Source organism: Macrobrachium nipponense, chromosome 9 (genome assembly GCF_015104395.2).
Source record: "Macrobrachium nipponense isolate FS-2020 chromosome 9, ASM1510439v2, whole genome shotgun sequence".
NCBI lineage: Eukaryota > Metazoa > Arthropoda > Malacostraca > Decapoda > Palaemonidae > Macrobrachium > Macrobrachium nipponense.
In genome coordinates, this window is record NC_061110.1 from 81497931 (window position 1) to 81515423 (window position 17493).

General features: G+C 43.3%; 1 protein-coding gene across 1 annotated transcript in view; it reads right to left on the reverse strand.

Annotated features, from left to right (window-relative positions):
* The window catches only part of LOC135218412 (dehydrogenase/reductase SDR family member 11-like), a 39791-nt gene extending 24977 nt beyond the window's left edge, over positions 1–14814 (reverse strand). Inside the window, exons 1-3 of the mRNA XM_064254715.1 lie at positions 14686–14814; positions 12311–12481; positions 11763–11931 (exon numbers count right to left, since the gene is read on the reverse strand). Coding sequence (XP_064110785.1) covers positions 11763–11931; positions 12311–12442 — 301 coding nt within the window. The 5' untranslated portion in view covers positions 12443–12481; positions 14686–14814. The remainder of the gene's footprint in view (positions 1–11762; positions 11932–12310; positions 12482–14685) is intronic.
* Between the last annotated feature and the right edge of the window lie 2679 nt (positions 14815–17493).

The window sequence follows — 17493 nt, forward strand, 5'->3', positions numbered from 1 at the left end:
GTAACCCTCTTGTCGGATGTGTTCTTGTGTTTCCTGTGCAGGGGAGTGTCAGATGTCGCACTGGCGGCCTTCACTTCTCTTCATTAGGAAATCGAGTGACAGCTGACTATTAGAGGGGTACAAAATTTTGTTTGATTTTGTATGTATGATTTTCGAGTTTGTGGTTGTTTGCTAAGAGTTTGGGGATGACTCTTGACAATCTTAGAACTAACACGGGTTAGGATCGGGTGATCGGGATCGGTTGTGTGCTCCTTAAAGAAGGCGTGTTGTCATATAAGCGGATTAGCACCCCTTGACAAATGCCAGTTAGCTCTGTCGAGTAAGTGGATAAGACCCCATCGACAGACCAGCAAGAACTCTTGGCCACAGATCACTATCTCGCTAAGGCTCTTGAGGTGAAGCAGACTCCTGGGCAGTAGCCACGAAGTCTTCCATCTAATAAGGTAGGAACCAAGGTCTATTTATACCTACAACATATGTTGTTTACCTGTCTAGTCAGTAAGTTAGCGGTCTCTTGCCCTCCACCAAAGGGTGTCAATCAGCTATGTATATATCTGACAGGTAAGTTGAATGTATGAAAATGATATTGTTATGATACAATAAAGTTTCATACATACTTACCTGGCAGATATATACGATTGAAGACCCACCCAGCCTCCCTGCAGGAGACAGGTGGAAGAGAGAATCTGATTAGAAAACGGGAATGGTTCCTAGTCCTGCCACCCAGAGCAGGGCGGTAGATCACCTGACCTACCTGTAGCGAGTGCCGCGAAATTTGAATTTCTGTCGGGGACGACGGAGTCGATAGCTATGTATATATCTGCCAGGTAAGTATGTATGAAACTTTATTGTATCATAACAATATCATTTTTTTCACATTCCTTTTGGCCTGTTCCTTGTGAACATTTGCTCTGTTGAATACTATTAATCAAAATTAAACTATCATGAGTCTACCCATTTTCTACTATTCTTTTCGTAAAATCACGTTTACTTTTTCTTCACCGAGCACAAGGCAGCAGTGACCGGGGTTACCATCATCCTTTTAACATTAGTACTAGTCTCTCATTCATAGTGACATTTGAAATGAATAAAGAGCTATACTTGCAACTAGCTATGTAGCTGTCCTTCTGTATATGTAGTGACAATTTCAAGTCTTATGATTACATACAGGATACTGTACTGTGCTTTTATATGTTTATATGTAACAGCAGTCTTGCTTCATGAATTTAACCTGCACAGTGGAAGAATCCTCACATGCAGCTTGAAAGATTCTTTATTATTATTACAAACTCTATATGGTGGCAATGTGCATTAGTGTGCGCAAATGCACTTTGTCTAACTATCTGTAATCTGGGTGGTTCTGGAGTTTTAGCCTGTGTAGGTGTTGAGGTCAACTGCAACATTTAGAAGCAATAATTTTATTAAATAGTAACAAAAGTTATTTTTTTCCTTTTGCCACAGTATATTTATGCCTATTGCTGCTATTTTTTAATTATATTTGTTGTCATGGATTATTAACTTATGTATTTCCCAGAATGCAGCGTGAACATTTTTACTTTTACAGTACATATTTTTCATTCTACCTATGAATATCACTACAGAGCCCAAATTAACCCACTTAACCTACGGTATTTTATCTTTGAGTGCAGAGCAATATAAAAATGAAGTTTTTATGATAAAACAAAGTTTAATGTATACTTACCTGGCAGGTATATATATAGCTATATTCTCTGTTCCACCTGGCAGAAAATTTCAAAACTCGCGGCAATCGCTAGTAACCATTAGTAGTTCAGGCAACCACCACCCGTTACCGTGGCGCTAGCGCCTAGGAAAACCGTTTCCCAATGGGCCAGATTTTCTCTGAACCCTGTCCCCTGAGGGGAGGCGGGTGGGAATTAAATTATATATACCTGCCAGGTAAGTATACATTAACTTTGTTTTATCATAAAAACTTCATTTTAATGTATGACACTTACCTGGCAGGTATATATATAGCTGATTGACACATTTGGAGGTGGGTCAAGGACAGCAACATTCTTAGAGTATAAAAACTATTATTATATTATTAAAACTCCAGGTTCCTTACCTGCTAAGGTAGCTGACTTCATAGGTCCATGCCTCTAAGCCTGCTTAAACCTTAGTAAGCTCTCAACAAGGAAGTGTCCTGTATGTTGAAGAAGCTAAGACTGGAACTGACAAAACTGGACGTGACCAATGTGTTGACAGATCCTTACAGCCCTCTTATGCCACGGCATTCAAGCTAGTAACAAATCATTTACCTGAACTACACACACACCATCACCAGATAATACTAACACGACTGAGAAAAGTACCGCACCCTTTTCTCAGACGACCAAAAAAAAAAAACACAAACACCATCACCTAATAAAAACAACTAGCTTACAAGAAGGTTATGGGGTAGTAACTCCTTTGCCCAATACTGTACCCGAGGACACGTATGGACCTAGCGTCTGACAATTATCGAAGGTTGTCTGAACGTCCCTAAGATAATGAGACGCAAATATTGAATTAGTTCTCCAATATGTTGATTCAATAATTTCCTTGAGGGCTAAATTCTTTTTAAACGCTAATGAAGTCGCCACTGCCCTGACTTCATGAGCCTTCACCTTTAAAATACCAAAGCTCTGCTCTTCACACAACATATGAGCCTCTTTAATTAACTCTCTCATGAAGAAGGCTAGAGCGTTCTTCGTCATGGGCTCTAGTGGGGTCTTTAACTGAACACCACAGAGCATCAGACCTCCCTCTGATAACTCTTGTTCTTTCTATATAACATCTCAACGCTCTCACTGGGCAGAGAACTCTTTCTTGCTCGTTACCGACCAATTCAGCTAGACCCAAAACTTCAAAGGATCTTGGCCAAGGATTAGCTGGATCCTCATTCTTGGCCAAGAAACCTTCTTGGAATGCACACACTGCATTGCCGTGTCTCCATCCCACCTTCTTCGATATGGCCTGAAGCTCACTAACTCTTTTAGCAGTTGCTAATGCTACTAAAAAGATAGTCTTCTTAGCAAGATCTCTCAGAGAGGATTCCTCTAACGGTTCGAATTTGCTAGAAGTTAAATACTTCAAGACCACATCCAGGTTCCACGCAGGTGGACCTGGCCTTCCTGATTGGTTTCTTTCTTTTCTTCTTCTTTCTTCTTCGTCCCAAACGAACCTAAATCAGCTCTTCTCTCAGAAAATCTAAGGTTTATTCGAGATGTCTAGATCCCTGTGTGTAAACACTGAGGTTAGCATACTCTTATAACCTTTAATTGTCGAAAACTGACAAGTGTAAATCCTTCCTCAAGTAAAGAAGGAAATCTGCGATTTGGGTCACAGAGGTACTGGATGAAGACACTTTCCTGTTTTTACACCACTTCCGGAAATTGTCCCACTTCGACTGATACACCGTGATGATTGTGGAGGTTCTTCTGGCTCTAGCCAACTGCAACTGGCCACCTCTCTAGAATATCCCCTCGCTCTGACCAGACGTTCGATGTCTGAACGCAGTCAGACCCAGAGCGAGGGTATTCTTGTGAAACCTGTCGAAGTGGGGTTGTTTGAGTAAATCTACTCTTAGAGGAAGCGTCCTTGGCGTATCTACCGTCCATTCCAGTACCTCTGTGAACCAACTTTGGGCCGGCCAAAACGGGGCTATTAAGGTCATCCTCGTTCCTTTGCTCTCCCTGAACTTCTTCATCACTTTCCCCAGCACCTTGAACGGAGGAAATGCGTACAGATCTAAGTTTGACCAATCCATCAGGAATGCATCTACCGCCACTGCTTCCTGGTCTGGAATCGGAGAGCAATATGTTGGTAATCTCTTTGTTCTGGCTGTCGCAAACAGATCCACTACCGGACGGCCCCACAACTTCCACAGGCTCTGGCAAACCTCCATGTGCAACGTCCACTCCGTCGAGAGAAGTTGCTCTCTCCTGCTCAACAGGTCCGCACCCACGTTCTTTTCTCCTTGTATAAACCTGGTGAGTATCACGACCTTTTCCTCTTCTGCCCAAAGCAGAATTTCTTTTGCCAGCTTGTAAAGGGGAAAAGAATGAGTTCCCCCTTGCTTCCGAATATATGCCAGAGCCGTGGTGTTGTCCGAGTTGACCTGCACTGTCTTGTTTCGAATCAACTCTCTGAAGTGCTTCAAAGCCAAGAAAATTGCCAACAGTTCCTTCCTGTTTATGTGCCACTTTGTTTCGTCCTTGTTCCAAAGTCCCGACACCCTCTTGAGGGGCCTAATGTCGCTCCCCCAACCCGCGCGTCCGACGCGTCGGAAAACAAGACGAGGTCTGGGTTCTTCTGCTGAAGCGACATCCCTCTTGCTAACCTGCCTGGAGTTAGCCACCACTTTAATTCCTCCTTTACTTCGGTCGGAATTAGAAACTGGAAGGAATCCGGTTGCGATTTTCTTGGCCATGAATCCTTCAGGAAAAACTGAAGAGGTCTCATGTGCAGTCTTCCTAAAGAAATGAACCTCTCTAGTGAAGAGAGTGTGCCCAGTAGACTCATCCACTCTCTTGCAGAGCATCGGTCTTTCTTTAGAAAAATCCTGCACCTTCTGACTGCATTGGGCTTGCCTTTCGGGGGACGGAAAAGCCCGAAAAGTCACTGCCGATATCTGAATCCCCAAATAAACTATCTGTTGTTGGGGGCTCCAATGGGACTTTCCCATATCACTACCAGACCTAGGTCTTTTGCTAAGTCCAATGTTTGACTTACGTCCTCCAGACATTGAATTCTCGACTGGGATCTTATCAACCAGTCGTCCAGATACAAAGATACTCTGATCCCTCTTAAATGTAGCCATCTCGCCACATTGGACATCATCCTCGTGAATACTTGAGGGCTGTGCAAAGGCCGAAGCATAGGGCCTTGAAACTGAAAGACCCTGTCCTGAATCACAAACCTTAGATACTTCCTGCTTCCTGGATGAATCGGAATATGAAAGTATGCGTCTTGTAAGTCCAGAGTCGCCATCCAGTCCCCTGGACGTACCGCTGCCAGTACTGAATCGTTCGTCTCCATAGTGAACTTGGTCTTTTCTACGAAAAGATTCAGTTGACTTACGTCCAGCACTGGCCTCCAACCTCCCGAGGACTTTGCAACCAGGAACAGACGGTTGTAAAATCCCGGAGATTCGTGATCCAGAACAGGTTCTATTGCTCCTTCTCTAGCATGGAAGCTACTTGCTCCCACAGAGCCGCTTTCTTCTCTAAATCGTTGTAATTTGCCCCGAGGGCTCTCGGAGATGTTGCGAGAGGGGGTCTTTTCACGAAAGGAATCTTGTATCCTTCCCGAGCTACGTTGACAGCCCAGGGATCTGCCTTCATTTGTTGCCAGACTTCCCAAAAACCTTGAAGTCTGGCTCCCACTGTCGTCTGGAGGACCGAATTCTCATTCTTAGAGGGGTTCTTGGCTCCTCTTTTCGCTGGTACTCTCTTACCCCTAAAGGCGGGTCGAGCGAATGTTCTTCCTCGAAAGGGCTGTTGCGACGGTCTAGTCTCCTTTGGCGTCTTCTTCACCAACTTGGTTGGTAAGAACTTCTTAAACCGAAGAAGAAAGAAGATCTTGAGTAGCTTTCTGCGAAAGGGATAGAGCTATATCCCTAATCACCTCTGAAGGAAACAGCTGTTTCGAAAGGGGAGAGAACAGTAACTCCGATTTCTGAGAGTTAGAAACTCCTTTTGATGCGAACGAACACAAGAGCGATCTCTTCTTAAGCACTCCTGCCGTGAATAACGAAGCCAGCTCATTCGTTCCGTCTCTAAGAGCCTTATCCATGCAGGACATAATGCTCTTAGCTGTTTCTAAGTCCTGCGAATCCTCTTCTCCTATGGAATTCGCTAGCGCTCCCAAAGACCAATCCAAGAAATTAAAGACTTCGAAAGTCCTAAAAATCCCTTTAAATAGATGGTCAAATTCCGAGGACGTCCACCAGACCTTGGCCGACTGTAACGCCAGGTTGCGTGAGCTTGAGACTTCCACTATACTGGAGAAGTCCCCCTGGGAGGAGGCAGGTACTCCCAGGCCTAGACTTTCTCCAGTAGCGTACCATACTCCAGATTTAGAAGCTAACTTAGCTGGAGGAAAAACAAAAGAGTATTTTCCCGCTTCTTTCTTGTCCTTCATCCAGTCATTCACCCGTTGAAGGGCCTTCTTTGCCGAAATTGACATCGTCATTTTCAGGAAGGAGGACTTCTTTGGAGTCCTAGTCTTGGAAAACTGTGATAAGGGGGATAACGGAGCTGTCGGTTTAAATTCCCCCTCAAAAACAGCAATAAGACGTGAAGTCAGAACCTTATAATCTGAAGAAGGTTCTGTATTCTTCTCTTCAATTACTTCCAACTCTTCTTCTGCTGAAGAAATATCTTGCAAGTCGTCGTCGTATTGACGCTTCGTTGACGGACTAGCGTCCTGCCGCCTGCGTCCTGCGGCTAGCGAGGCATCGGCGTCCTGCCGCCTCTCGATGTCTTGCCGCCTGCGTCCTGCGGCTACCGATGCGTCTGCGTCCTGCCGCCTGCGTCCTGTCCATCGTAGACACGCCTGCTTCCTGCCGCCTGCGTCCTGCGTCCACCATTGGTTCCGCGTCCTGACGTTTGCGTCCTGCTTCTTCCGACACTATTTTCTTTTTCCTAGCCTAGCGCCAGTGCGCCCTGCGTCCTCGGCGAACGCGTCCTTGTCTTCCCTTCTCAAAGACTTAATGGGAAGGAAATCGTCCTTACGCCTCGAAGATGCTTGTTCAGGAGCATCCCAAGACTTCACCAACACTGCCAACTTGGACTTGCATTTCCCCCCGTAAGAAATGCTTCGTACCATCCTCCTGAATGGTAGACGACGAAGGATGAGGATTACGAGCTGGACTGCGACCTAAAGGAGAGCGATCTTGTACTCTACCCGACGGAGAAATACGAGGGGAGGATCCATAAGAAGATGGAGGCGATTCTCCCAAGGCAATACCATGCCGAAGACGGACGTATATCGCCAGTGCGATTTGCGTCCTCTCTAGTACGAAAAATCCTTTTCCTCTTGATCGGTACTGCTCCCCCGTCTTCCGAGGATGACAACACCTCAGGACTACTCCAAGCCTCACTATCTTGCACCTGTCTCTCGAGAGCAGTTGATGTCCTGAACGTCCTCTTGAGTGGGCGAGACACCACTGCATACCGACGTTCTCGCTCGGAAGTCGAACCTTCCGAGGACGCACACTTCCCAGTTACGCCTTTTCTGCGGCGAACTGCAACAGCCTGGGAACTTGCAACAGGACTGTTCGAAGGGACGCCTGACCGTGTCAAAACCTCTCTCGCCTCCCTTCGACTGTCGACATGCCTTCTCCCTTGGGTCTGGGAGCTTGACAGAGGTCTAGGTCTAGGAGCACGAGAGAGACGATCAGACGCCCCCTCCACTACACTTTCACTGACATCGAAAGCACTAACTTTGTCTGTAAGTCGCTGTATCTGGTCGCCCATGGACGCAAGGGCAGCGAACACTTTCACAATATTTGTATCGTTCGTCTCCTCCGATACAGCAGCGGGCGCAGGAAGATACCTGGGGAGAAGGAACTACCAATTTTCTACATTAGAAGGAGCTGGAGAGGAAATACAATCACTCCTTTTACTCGAAGAATTTGACTTCTCACTACGAGAAACAGATCTCCTTACACGATCTTTCTCCAGTCTCTCAACGTATTTCATAAAGACCTTCCATTCCTTCTCTGATAAATTCTCACATTCAATGCATCTATTCTCCCAAGTACACACAGTCTCCCTACATTTCTTACAAACGGTATGAGGGTCGACCGAAGCTTTCGGCAGTCTTACCTTTACACCCCTCTTTTACACACTCTAAACATACTTCCAGAGTCAGACATCTTAAAGAGCAATCCAAAGCGAATGCCAAGCTAACGTTTCCAAGTACAATACCAAAATCCAAGATCAGTCAGCAACGAGAATGAAAATTCTAGCAGGGAACCAACCAACAATGTTGCCGGTTCGGCTGGCAGAGAAAATCTGGCCCAATTGGGAACGGTTCCTAGCGCTAGCGCCACGGTAACGGGGTGGTGGTTGCCTGAACTACTAATAGGTACTAGCGATTGCCGCGAGTTTTGAAAATTTCTGCCAGGTGGAACAGAGAATATAGCTATATATATACCTGCCAGGTAAGTATACATTAAAACAGTGAGTAACACCAATACATGCACTAATTCCATAATTCCTTTACTACTTTATTCTTAATCTTACCAAATTAATTTGGGAAAGGGTTATTAACAGTAATAATAATAAAACCTCTCCATGTTTCTGCCAATTCCCTTTTCTTGGGAAAAAAGGTCATGTAATAATTGTTTTCTGTTCATTTCATCCATATAGTACTATACAAATAACATAATTAAGGATGTTTTAAATTTACAACAAGTGGTTATAAAAAATATGCGGACAAGTGGGAATGACATGTCTAGTGATGATTTCCTGTAGTACATATTGACCATTATGGATCAAGAACTAACAGTACAGGACACTAGTAAAGCTCAAATAAAGTGTTCTTTCTCAAGGGGGTGGGGGGTGGGAGTGGTTACCATTCCTTGACAGCTATTATGAGATTCAGAGCCTTTGTCCAGGTGTTTTTCCGGAATAACTTTTTTCTGCGCATTTGACAAAGATATTATTTAGCCATAGTATACTTTACATCCCTACCTAATTTTTGGCAGGATTCTTTATTACTTATATTGAAAAAGTAATACTATTCATAAGAGAAGACTCCTCCCACAAGGTGATGACAACAAACAGCTGTCTCTGAAATTCTGAATGAATCTTACCTTGTCAAGGCTTCAAGAATGGTGGCTGTAATAAGTCATTGTCCCTGTGGCTGTAGGACAGCTTTTGTGATTCAACTTGCAGAGTTGTTTAGAAGTGAGGAGGCCCGTGGCAAACGCTACGTAAACTTGAACAGGTAAATGAATAATAGGGCCCTTTTTTGGGTAAAGAGTACACCTGGACATCCAAGGCTACCAAGTTTTTGTCATTTGTTGACTTCCATGAGGTGCAGAAAGATAATTATACTATATGCTCTATAAAGCAATAGTTGTTGATTTCTTAGGAAAATATGACTTGTGGAACAACATTAAAACTTGCTTTGCAAAAAAAAAAAAAAAGAAAAAAAAAAAAAAAAAAAAAAAGGTCATGGGTTATAATATATCACTGAATGACCTCTATAGGTCCCAGTGCTTGGCTTGAAGTCTAAATTCTATAATCCAATCTAATCCTATGCAATTATCTATTTATTACAATGATCGTCACTGTCATAGAAAAAATATCAAGGGAGTTACGATGAATGCCAAAGTTTTCTTCATCTTGTTAATTGATTTTTAATTATATAATTTTTCAATGGAGAAATAGGGATAGAAAGTAATTTCTCAGATTACCTGTGAAAACCCTTTCTTAAAGGATTCTAGCACTCGACCTCTAGGCATAAATCTTATATACAGTGGGCCCCCGTATTCGTGTTCTCCAGATTCGCGGACTCACACATTCGCAGATTTCTATCGGGAATGTTTCCCCGCATTATTCGCGGAAAATTCGTGCATTCGCAGTATTTTTCTATGAGAAATATCCTCAAATTCCTGGGTTTTTTTTTATGAATTTCATCATAAAATGCACTTTTTGTGATAAAACTATTAAAAAAACCAAGTATGAACATTTTTAGTGGTTTTTCTTGAGTTTTAACTAACAAAATAGGCTGTTATTTGCGTTTTTATAGGGGTTCCAAAACATTTGCAGGTTCCAACTATTCACGGGGGTCTGGTACGCATCCCTCGCGAATACGGGAGGACCACTGTACTACTACTACAGCTACTACGACTACTATGAAGTGTAAACAAGGAGTATTGGTTGTATTTCATTGTTGCCAGAGGTGGAGACTTTTTCGCGAATAGCCAATTATCCATCTAGGAGGCAGGTTAATGACGTCATTAGTTACGTCATTCCTCTGAGTTTGCTGGCGATGTCAACAAGAAGTCGGTGTTACTCTTATGTTACCAGAATTATGCAACTTTTGTATTACAGAACAATGTAAAAAATTAGGTAGGGATGTAAGATACCCTGTGACAAAAGTGACATCTTTGTCGGGTACGTTGATATAATTTTATCCCGGAAAAACACTGGGACACTGGCTTTGAATCTTATAGTAGGCTATATTTATTGCATTTCAATTTGATGGATAGAATTACCATTATTAACTATAACTTGGGCAGCCATGTCAAACTTTTTATGGGTAGGGTGCCATGATCAGCAATGGAAAAGGGCTCTCCAAACAGAAGCTGTGCTGACACAGCATACATCATTAGGGCAGTCAGTCTAGTCATGGAGGTACAGGCACAAGTTAGTCTTTTTTATTTTCAACTCTTCTCTAATTGTATATTATTTTAGGAAAAGAGATCATTAAAGAAAGGAGGTTTCCTATCATACTTCTCTTTCCGGTGTAGTTGAGGACAATGCACTCTTCACATGTCTGTCTGTCAGTTGATTCCATTTTCATCGCCTGCTTTGACAAAGGTATCAGCAATGAGCCTGCAGTGGGTGGCTTGGGCAGTATCCTATAGAAAACATGCTCTTCAACAATACCCATAAAAAACTGACAAAGCAAACAAGAAGTGCCAAACCCTGTAATCCCAACCAGAATATTAACCTTATACGTGTATATTGGTATGTATATAGGAATCAGATGTCTAGCATCTTGATAAGAAATAATTCAGCCTTGGCCATGTATACAATGCCCTTAAAGGTGAAATCAGGAGGTATGATGAAGAAAAACACAATATGTACTCCTACGTCAAGATCTAATAGCTACTATAAATGTCAGACAGTGAACAGGAGAGCTTCAACCTCTGCATCCTTAAAGCAATCCATATTCAGAAAAAAATGCAAGTATCAGGACACCCAAACATCACCAACCATATTTCAAGATGACACCACTGATCTAGACTATGGCACCCCCTAAAAAGATGCCCCAAGAAATATGACCCTATGGTTATCCAAACTGCTTGAGGATAGCTAACCATATTAATCAGGGAAAATCATTATACTGTGATCTTTCACTCCACCACTTCCTGCATGTTTTAGCAAGAGTACACCCCAAACAGTAGCAGAATTTAATACTGTGCTTAAACATTCTTTGTGATCATGCTATAAAACATTAACAAGAATTCTGTAAATTTCCAGTGCTTGTATAATGCCTCTACAGCTTTACTAATGAAATAAAAGCATCCTTAAGTGTATCCATATCCTTTAATGGATGAAATGGAGATAGAGCACTTACTACATAAAATTTCTCTCACAGAAAAGGGAATGTCAGAATAATTGAGACATAATGTAAACTGAATTCTGTTGATGCAGCTTTCATGTTAAAGCACACTCAAAAGAGAGTGTAATTCCAATAATAAAGGACCATGAAGCCGACTCACTATGAAATACAGACCTCATTTCAAGAATACCTGACACTCCCTCCCTGACACTCCATCTCCTGAGAGGTACTGATTATAATTCCATCTCTCCATCTGGTGGCCTCCTCCATTAAATACTGTACTATTCAGCATTTCAATAAGAGGATATAAAAGATTGATTATGAACACAGTCTTTCCAGCATAAAAATAATGAGGTCCCTAGGGAACCTATAGTATATCATTGACTGTAGTGAAACTATGAATTTTTTCAATAAACTGCTCATAAGGGAAATTACTCCTTAGGGAATATTCTTACCTATGAGGCTATTGTTATAAGACATCCCAGCATTGTTAATACAGATATCTACGCCTTTGTATTTTTCTTTGATGACAGAGAAAAGGTTTTCAACATCAGCATCTTTGGTCAGGTCACATTTAACTCCAAATAGAGTCCCTGGGTTCCCCTTCAGTTCTTTTGATAAAGCCTGTAATTTTAATTAAATTTTAAAGAATTATCTTGATGCTTACACTTGAATTATCAAATTATCCTATAAAGCCTTAAAGAAATGCTTTACAAGAACATGACAGACAAGATATTGACATTCCTATTATTTATATAGTATATATATTACTAGGTCTTCTGTGGCTAATTAATACTCTAGCTTTTCATACATACATCATGTGAACATCCTTTATTTGTTAAACTTATACAATGGAAGACTTGGGGAAGTATATGTATAACATTTTAAAATGAGAGCATGGCACTGCAGAATTTACTGATGAATGTCCAGATTTTTAGAAGAAAAGACATAAATATAAATGGTGATATCATAACAATTAGGATAAATGGCATCATAAACTGACCTCAATTCTTTCCACATTTCTTGCTGTCCCTACTACAATCATACCAGCTTTTACCAGCTCTCTACAAATGTCTGCTCCAATTCCACAGCTTGCTCCAGTCACCAATGCTACTCTCCCCACCCATCGATCCATGATTTTTCAAAAGTTTGATCAGAAAAAATCACAAAAACTCTGAAAAAAATATTGGAAAATCTAATAAGATTTACATTTACCCTGAGGGAATTAACCAGTCTGATGGTATGCATTCCTTAAACAGTTGCATCATTTACTCCAGAGATATGAATCTCATAAATAAAAGTCAAAAGTTTAAATTACCATTGTTCTGAAAACCTTTCGATCCCCATCAGTATATCAAAACCCATATAAGAAACCAAGTCAACAGCCCTTTATATGAGGGTTTGTGGTGCATCCTTACTATGAAACACTTTCAAGTTAAGATGCAATTTAAATAAAAATGAATGTGTACTATATGAAATAAAATGGTCTTCTGAGCACAACTCTCAACTAAAATTAGATTTTGCTTTAATTTAATGTTCAACATCCTGAAAGCAAAACACACAAAAACTAAGGAAATTCTGTGTTGACAGGATTTTCCCAGAGTAATATGAACTACTAATTGAGAGGAAAAGAAAGCTATTGTTATTCACTTATTCCTGTTTATACCCAGATCAAGACTGAGTATTAAATTGATAAAATTAAATACAGTATATATATGTAATTTAATTACACAACCACATTAATTACATGCAGGATCCTGTACTGTCCTTAACCAACTATGAAGACACTATTAACAAAGGAAGTGGGTATTTTTGCCAGAAATACATATATTTTTCATAGTTTTGCTGGTGTTTCAAATGATTCTGATTTATAATTCATCTGCAAAACACGTTTCAGCTTTTTGTCACCACCCTTCCCATCTCCCAAATCCTCAGCAAATAGAGCATATGGATTTTCAACAATATTTTGTAGAAAAAAAAAAAAATGGATGAAACACAAAGCCCATCAGAAAAACCATATTTTAACTAGAACACATTCCTTCAATAACGTAACTCAAGGTCCTGGGTCCTAACCTGACCAAAGGGCTTTGCTCACCTTAGCCCTTGCCACCGTACCCTGACCATAAGTGCAATAATCCAGCAGATATAGAAAATACACTTTGTAATTTAATTTATAAATTTGTGAATACGTACCTTGCTTGGTAATAATTTGCAAAGATAATGGTATATGAGAGATCTTTCTAAAATATTTTTAAATACCTAGTCCATTAACATCTTATTCCCAGAAACCATTGCACATACCATAGCCTAAGGTCACTTGTTATTCAACTTGCTCTTGGGTATTTCTATAGTACAGTACGGGCCCCTGCGGGTTAATTAAAGTTGTCCGAATAAATATTACTTAAAATTCTTGTTCAGGAGGTAAAACTGCATAAAAAACCGCAACTGCCATACTCTAGGCCGCCGCCGAATAGTAATAATACTAGATCTACCGAATGTACTATTGTATTCAACTTTATTTTGGACAGACTTCCTACCTGACTGGGCTTTGCTACCCTAACAACCATATCTGACATTACTAACATTACTCAAACTAAATTTCTTCACCTAGGGGTTGTAACTTCTTAATCTAAAGTCCTTCACCTAAGAGTTTTAACTCAACCAAATATTACCTACCCTACTGGTTATAACTCAACTTAAAATCCTTCACCTTGGGGTTAACCAAATTGATTGCCCTACAGAGGAGGGTTAGGCTCTATGGTAGTTCTGTACATAGGTGTAGGGTCCAAGGATAGGAATCCACCCTCCAATTAGTACTATAGGTGACGATGTTAGGATATAGGGTAAAAAACAGCATGGTACAGGGGTGGACCATGTACGATCAATGTGTACAACCCCCAAAAAAGTACATTATAACGCGTCCTGACATCGGAGATGGGCATCAGACGCGACTTGTTGTTGGTGAGAAACGGAGCTAAAGACCTCTACTCCGGTGTCAGGACGCATTATAATGTACTTTTTTGGGGGTTGTACACATTGATCGTACATGGTCCACCTCTGTACCATGGTTTTTTTTTTACCCTAGGCTTGTTCAGATTTGACAGGTCATATTAGGCAACGTCAGGGCCAAAAATGGATTCAATCATTCAAAAAGTCCGACCAAACTAGGAAACAGATTTAATGCTTTTATAGTACTAAGGTCTCTCGCTACGTAAAATTTGAAAAAAGTTGTAAGACAGACTAGGTATAATAGACCTGAGAGTCTTGTTTCAAAGTGAATGTTTAGTCATCACTTGATCACACGCCCACTTGTTATCGGTACAGGGTTAGCTAGGCCTACAGCTCTTCAGTAGGCATAGGCCTACGACGACAACAAACCTTAAATGGTTAGTCTAGCGCAGTTCTGCTTTCAGTACTAGTAGGATTTCTTGTCTCACTTATCTCTGAAGTCTGACTGAAGAGCAAAACAGCTCTTACAGTAGGCGTGCCGTGTACTTGCCCAGCAACAAAATCTAAGTTTGGCACAGGGAACAACACTGTGTGATGATCTGGTTTGATTCAGTTTGCTTGGCTAAAGCAATTTTGTTTTTCTTTAATTCTAAACTCTGGTCCTGTTTGGATTTAAGGCAGCACGAAACACAGTTTATTGGTTAAAAAGTAAAGAAAAGGGTTGATAAAATGCACTTCTGGTGAGGTAATCTGTGAAAATTATCCTGAGAAACTTGGCGATTTTTCTATATTTTATTCTAATCCTTGCTACGGCGTCCCGCGGAGCTCCCATCATGTTTAGTATGAGAGACTGCATGTCCGATAGTCGGACTCCGACTACGTCCGTAATTGTGATAGGCGCTGTTAGCTGATCTGCCATCTGACTATGGTCATGAAGGCAGATCATGGGCCAATACTGCTCATTGAATTAAGATACAGGTAACAGGAAGGAAAATGAAGAACTGCAGACAATAGAATGTGACGATGACAGTTTGTAAAACGCGCGCCACCGCTCCCGCCCACTTCCCCCAACAGTGCTGCCGCCTGCCACACACTCTCGGATTGGAATTATCGTACTGGCTCCTCAAAATTATGGGTTTTCAGTAAAAAATATCGTACAAAATTGTAGATTTATCGTAATTATTATCTCACACTGTTTCTGATATTTAACACATTTTTTATAATTTTACTAAATAATGAATTTATGTATGATTTCTTTGTAGTCATTAATATCTTGCAATTTACATATATAATTAAGAAAAAATACAAATGAAACATTTTTCTCTACAAAAACGAAAAAAATGGAATTATGAATAATTGTAATGTTATCAACAATTGTTATGGACAAATTATTACTATATTGTATTAACACTGTGGTAAGAAAAGTATACAGCTTAGAACGTCACTTCTTTCCATAATGTAAACTAAACTGATAACGAATTAACACGAAGATATGTGAGTTGATAGGCCCACCCATACATATCTTTAAGCACCCCAAAACATCGAAAATCAAAATAGCATCACTGTGTAGTAATTTAAAATAAATATATATAATTAAACATGACTGGTACTGATACCTATCCCATGATAAAGGAATTAATAACAATAATAATTGTAAAGTATATCTTTAAGAATCTTCTTCCTAATCAAATTCAAGTTCTCTGACGTTCTGGAATATCTGAGCATGATTATTTATTCTGGAAAACATATCATTTGCAGGAGTATAATGAACACATGACCCTCCTGAATCTTTGATGCAACTAGCAGAGAGTAAAGCCCCATTAACTGGCCTTGTTTTCAGTCTGTTTCTTTGTTTAGTTTTTAAAGCGATGATTAACTTTTACTGAACACTCGTTCGCATTCAGCATTAGAGTGTGGCAAGCAAAGAGCAGTTAGAGCAAATTTGGCTAGGTCTGAAAAACTACTATTTTTTTTTTTCTCCTGGCCGGGGGCCGAGGGGCCCGACGCCAGGCAGCCCGACCCGTTCTCCTTCCCACCAGTGGCCCCACCCCAGGGGACCAAACCGGTGTCCTCCCCACAAGGGTCCTCAACCCTGGCGGCAATAACCAGTCGCCTCCTCACTGGGGGGCCCACTCCTGGCAGCCCAACTGATTTGCTTCCTCGCTGGAGGCCCCACCCCTGACGGCCAGACCAAATCTCCTCCCTGCCAAGGGCCCATCCACTGGCGGCTCGACCTGGTCGCCTCACTGGCGGGGGCCCCATCCCAGGACCAGACGTGGGCCCGGTCCACCTGTCCGAAAACCCGTGGCAGATATCGCCCGCCTGTCCCGAGACCCGTGGCACACATTGAATGTCCGTCCCAGGAAGAGTAGGTTGGGGATCACCAGTCGCGAGACATGTGGCGGACATCGCCCACTACTCCCGGGACCCAAGATGGGCTCCGGCCTGCCCTTCCCGGGACAAGAGGTAGACATCGACCGTTGCGGTAATCGCCCGTCCCGGGACGCTCGGCGGACGCCTGCCCGCCCATCCCGGGACGCTCGGCGGACGCTGCCCGCCATCCCGGGACGCTCGCGGCGGACGCCTGCCCGCCCGTCCCGGGACCGGGCGCTCGCGGACGCCTGCCCGCCCGTCCCGGGACGCTCGGGCGGACGCCTGCCCTGCCCGCCCGTCCCGGGACGTCGGCGACGCCTGCCCGCCCCAGTCCCGGGACGCTCGGCGAACGCCCTGCCAGCCCGTCCCCCCGGACGCTCGGCGGACGCCTGCCCTCCCGCCGTCCCGGGACCCCGCGGCGGACGCCTGCCCGCCCCCAGTCCCGGGACCCGCGGTGGACGCCTGCCCGCCCGTTCCCGGGAAGCTCGGCGGCCGCCTGCCCGCCCGTCCCGGGATGCTCGGCGGACGCCTGCCCGCCCGTCCGGGACGCTCGGCGGACGCCTTCCCGCCCGTCCCGGGACGCTCGGCGGACGCCTGCCCGCCCGTCCGGACGCTCGGCGGACGCCTGCCCGCCCCGTCCGGGACGCTCGGCGGACGCCTGCCACAGCCCGTCCCGGGACGCTCGGCGGACGCCTGCCCGCCGTACCGGGGACCCGCGGCGGACGCCTGCCCGCCGTTCCCGGGACGCTCGGCGGACGCCTGCCCGCCCGTCCCGGGACCCGCGGCGGACCTGCCCGCCCGTACCCGGACGCCTCCCGCGTACGCCTGCGCCCGTGCTCGGCGGAGCCTGCCCCGCGGCCCGTG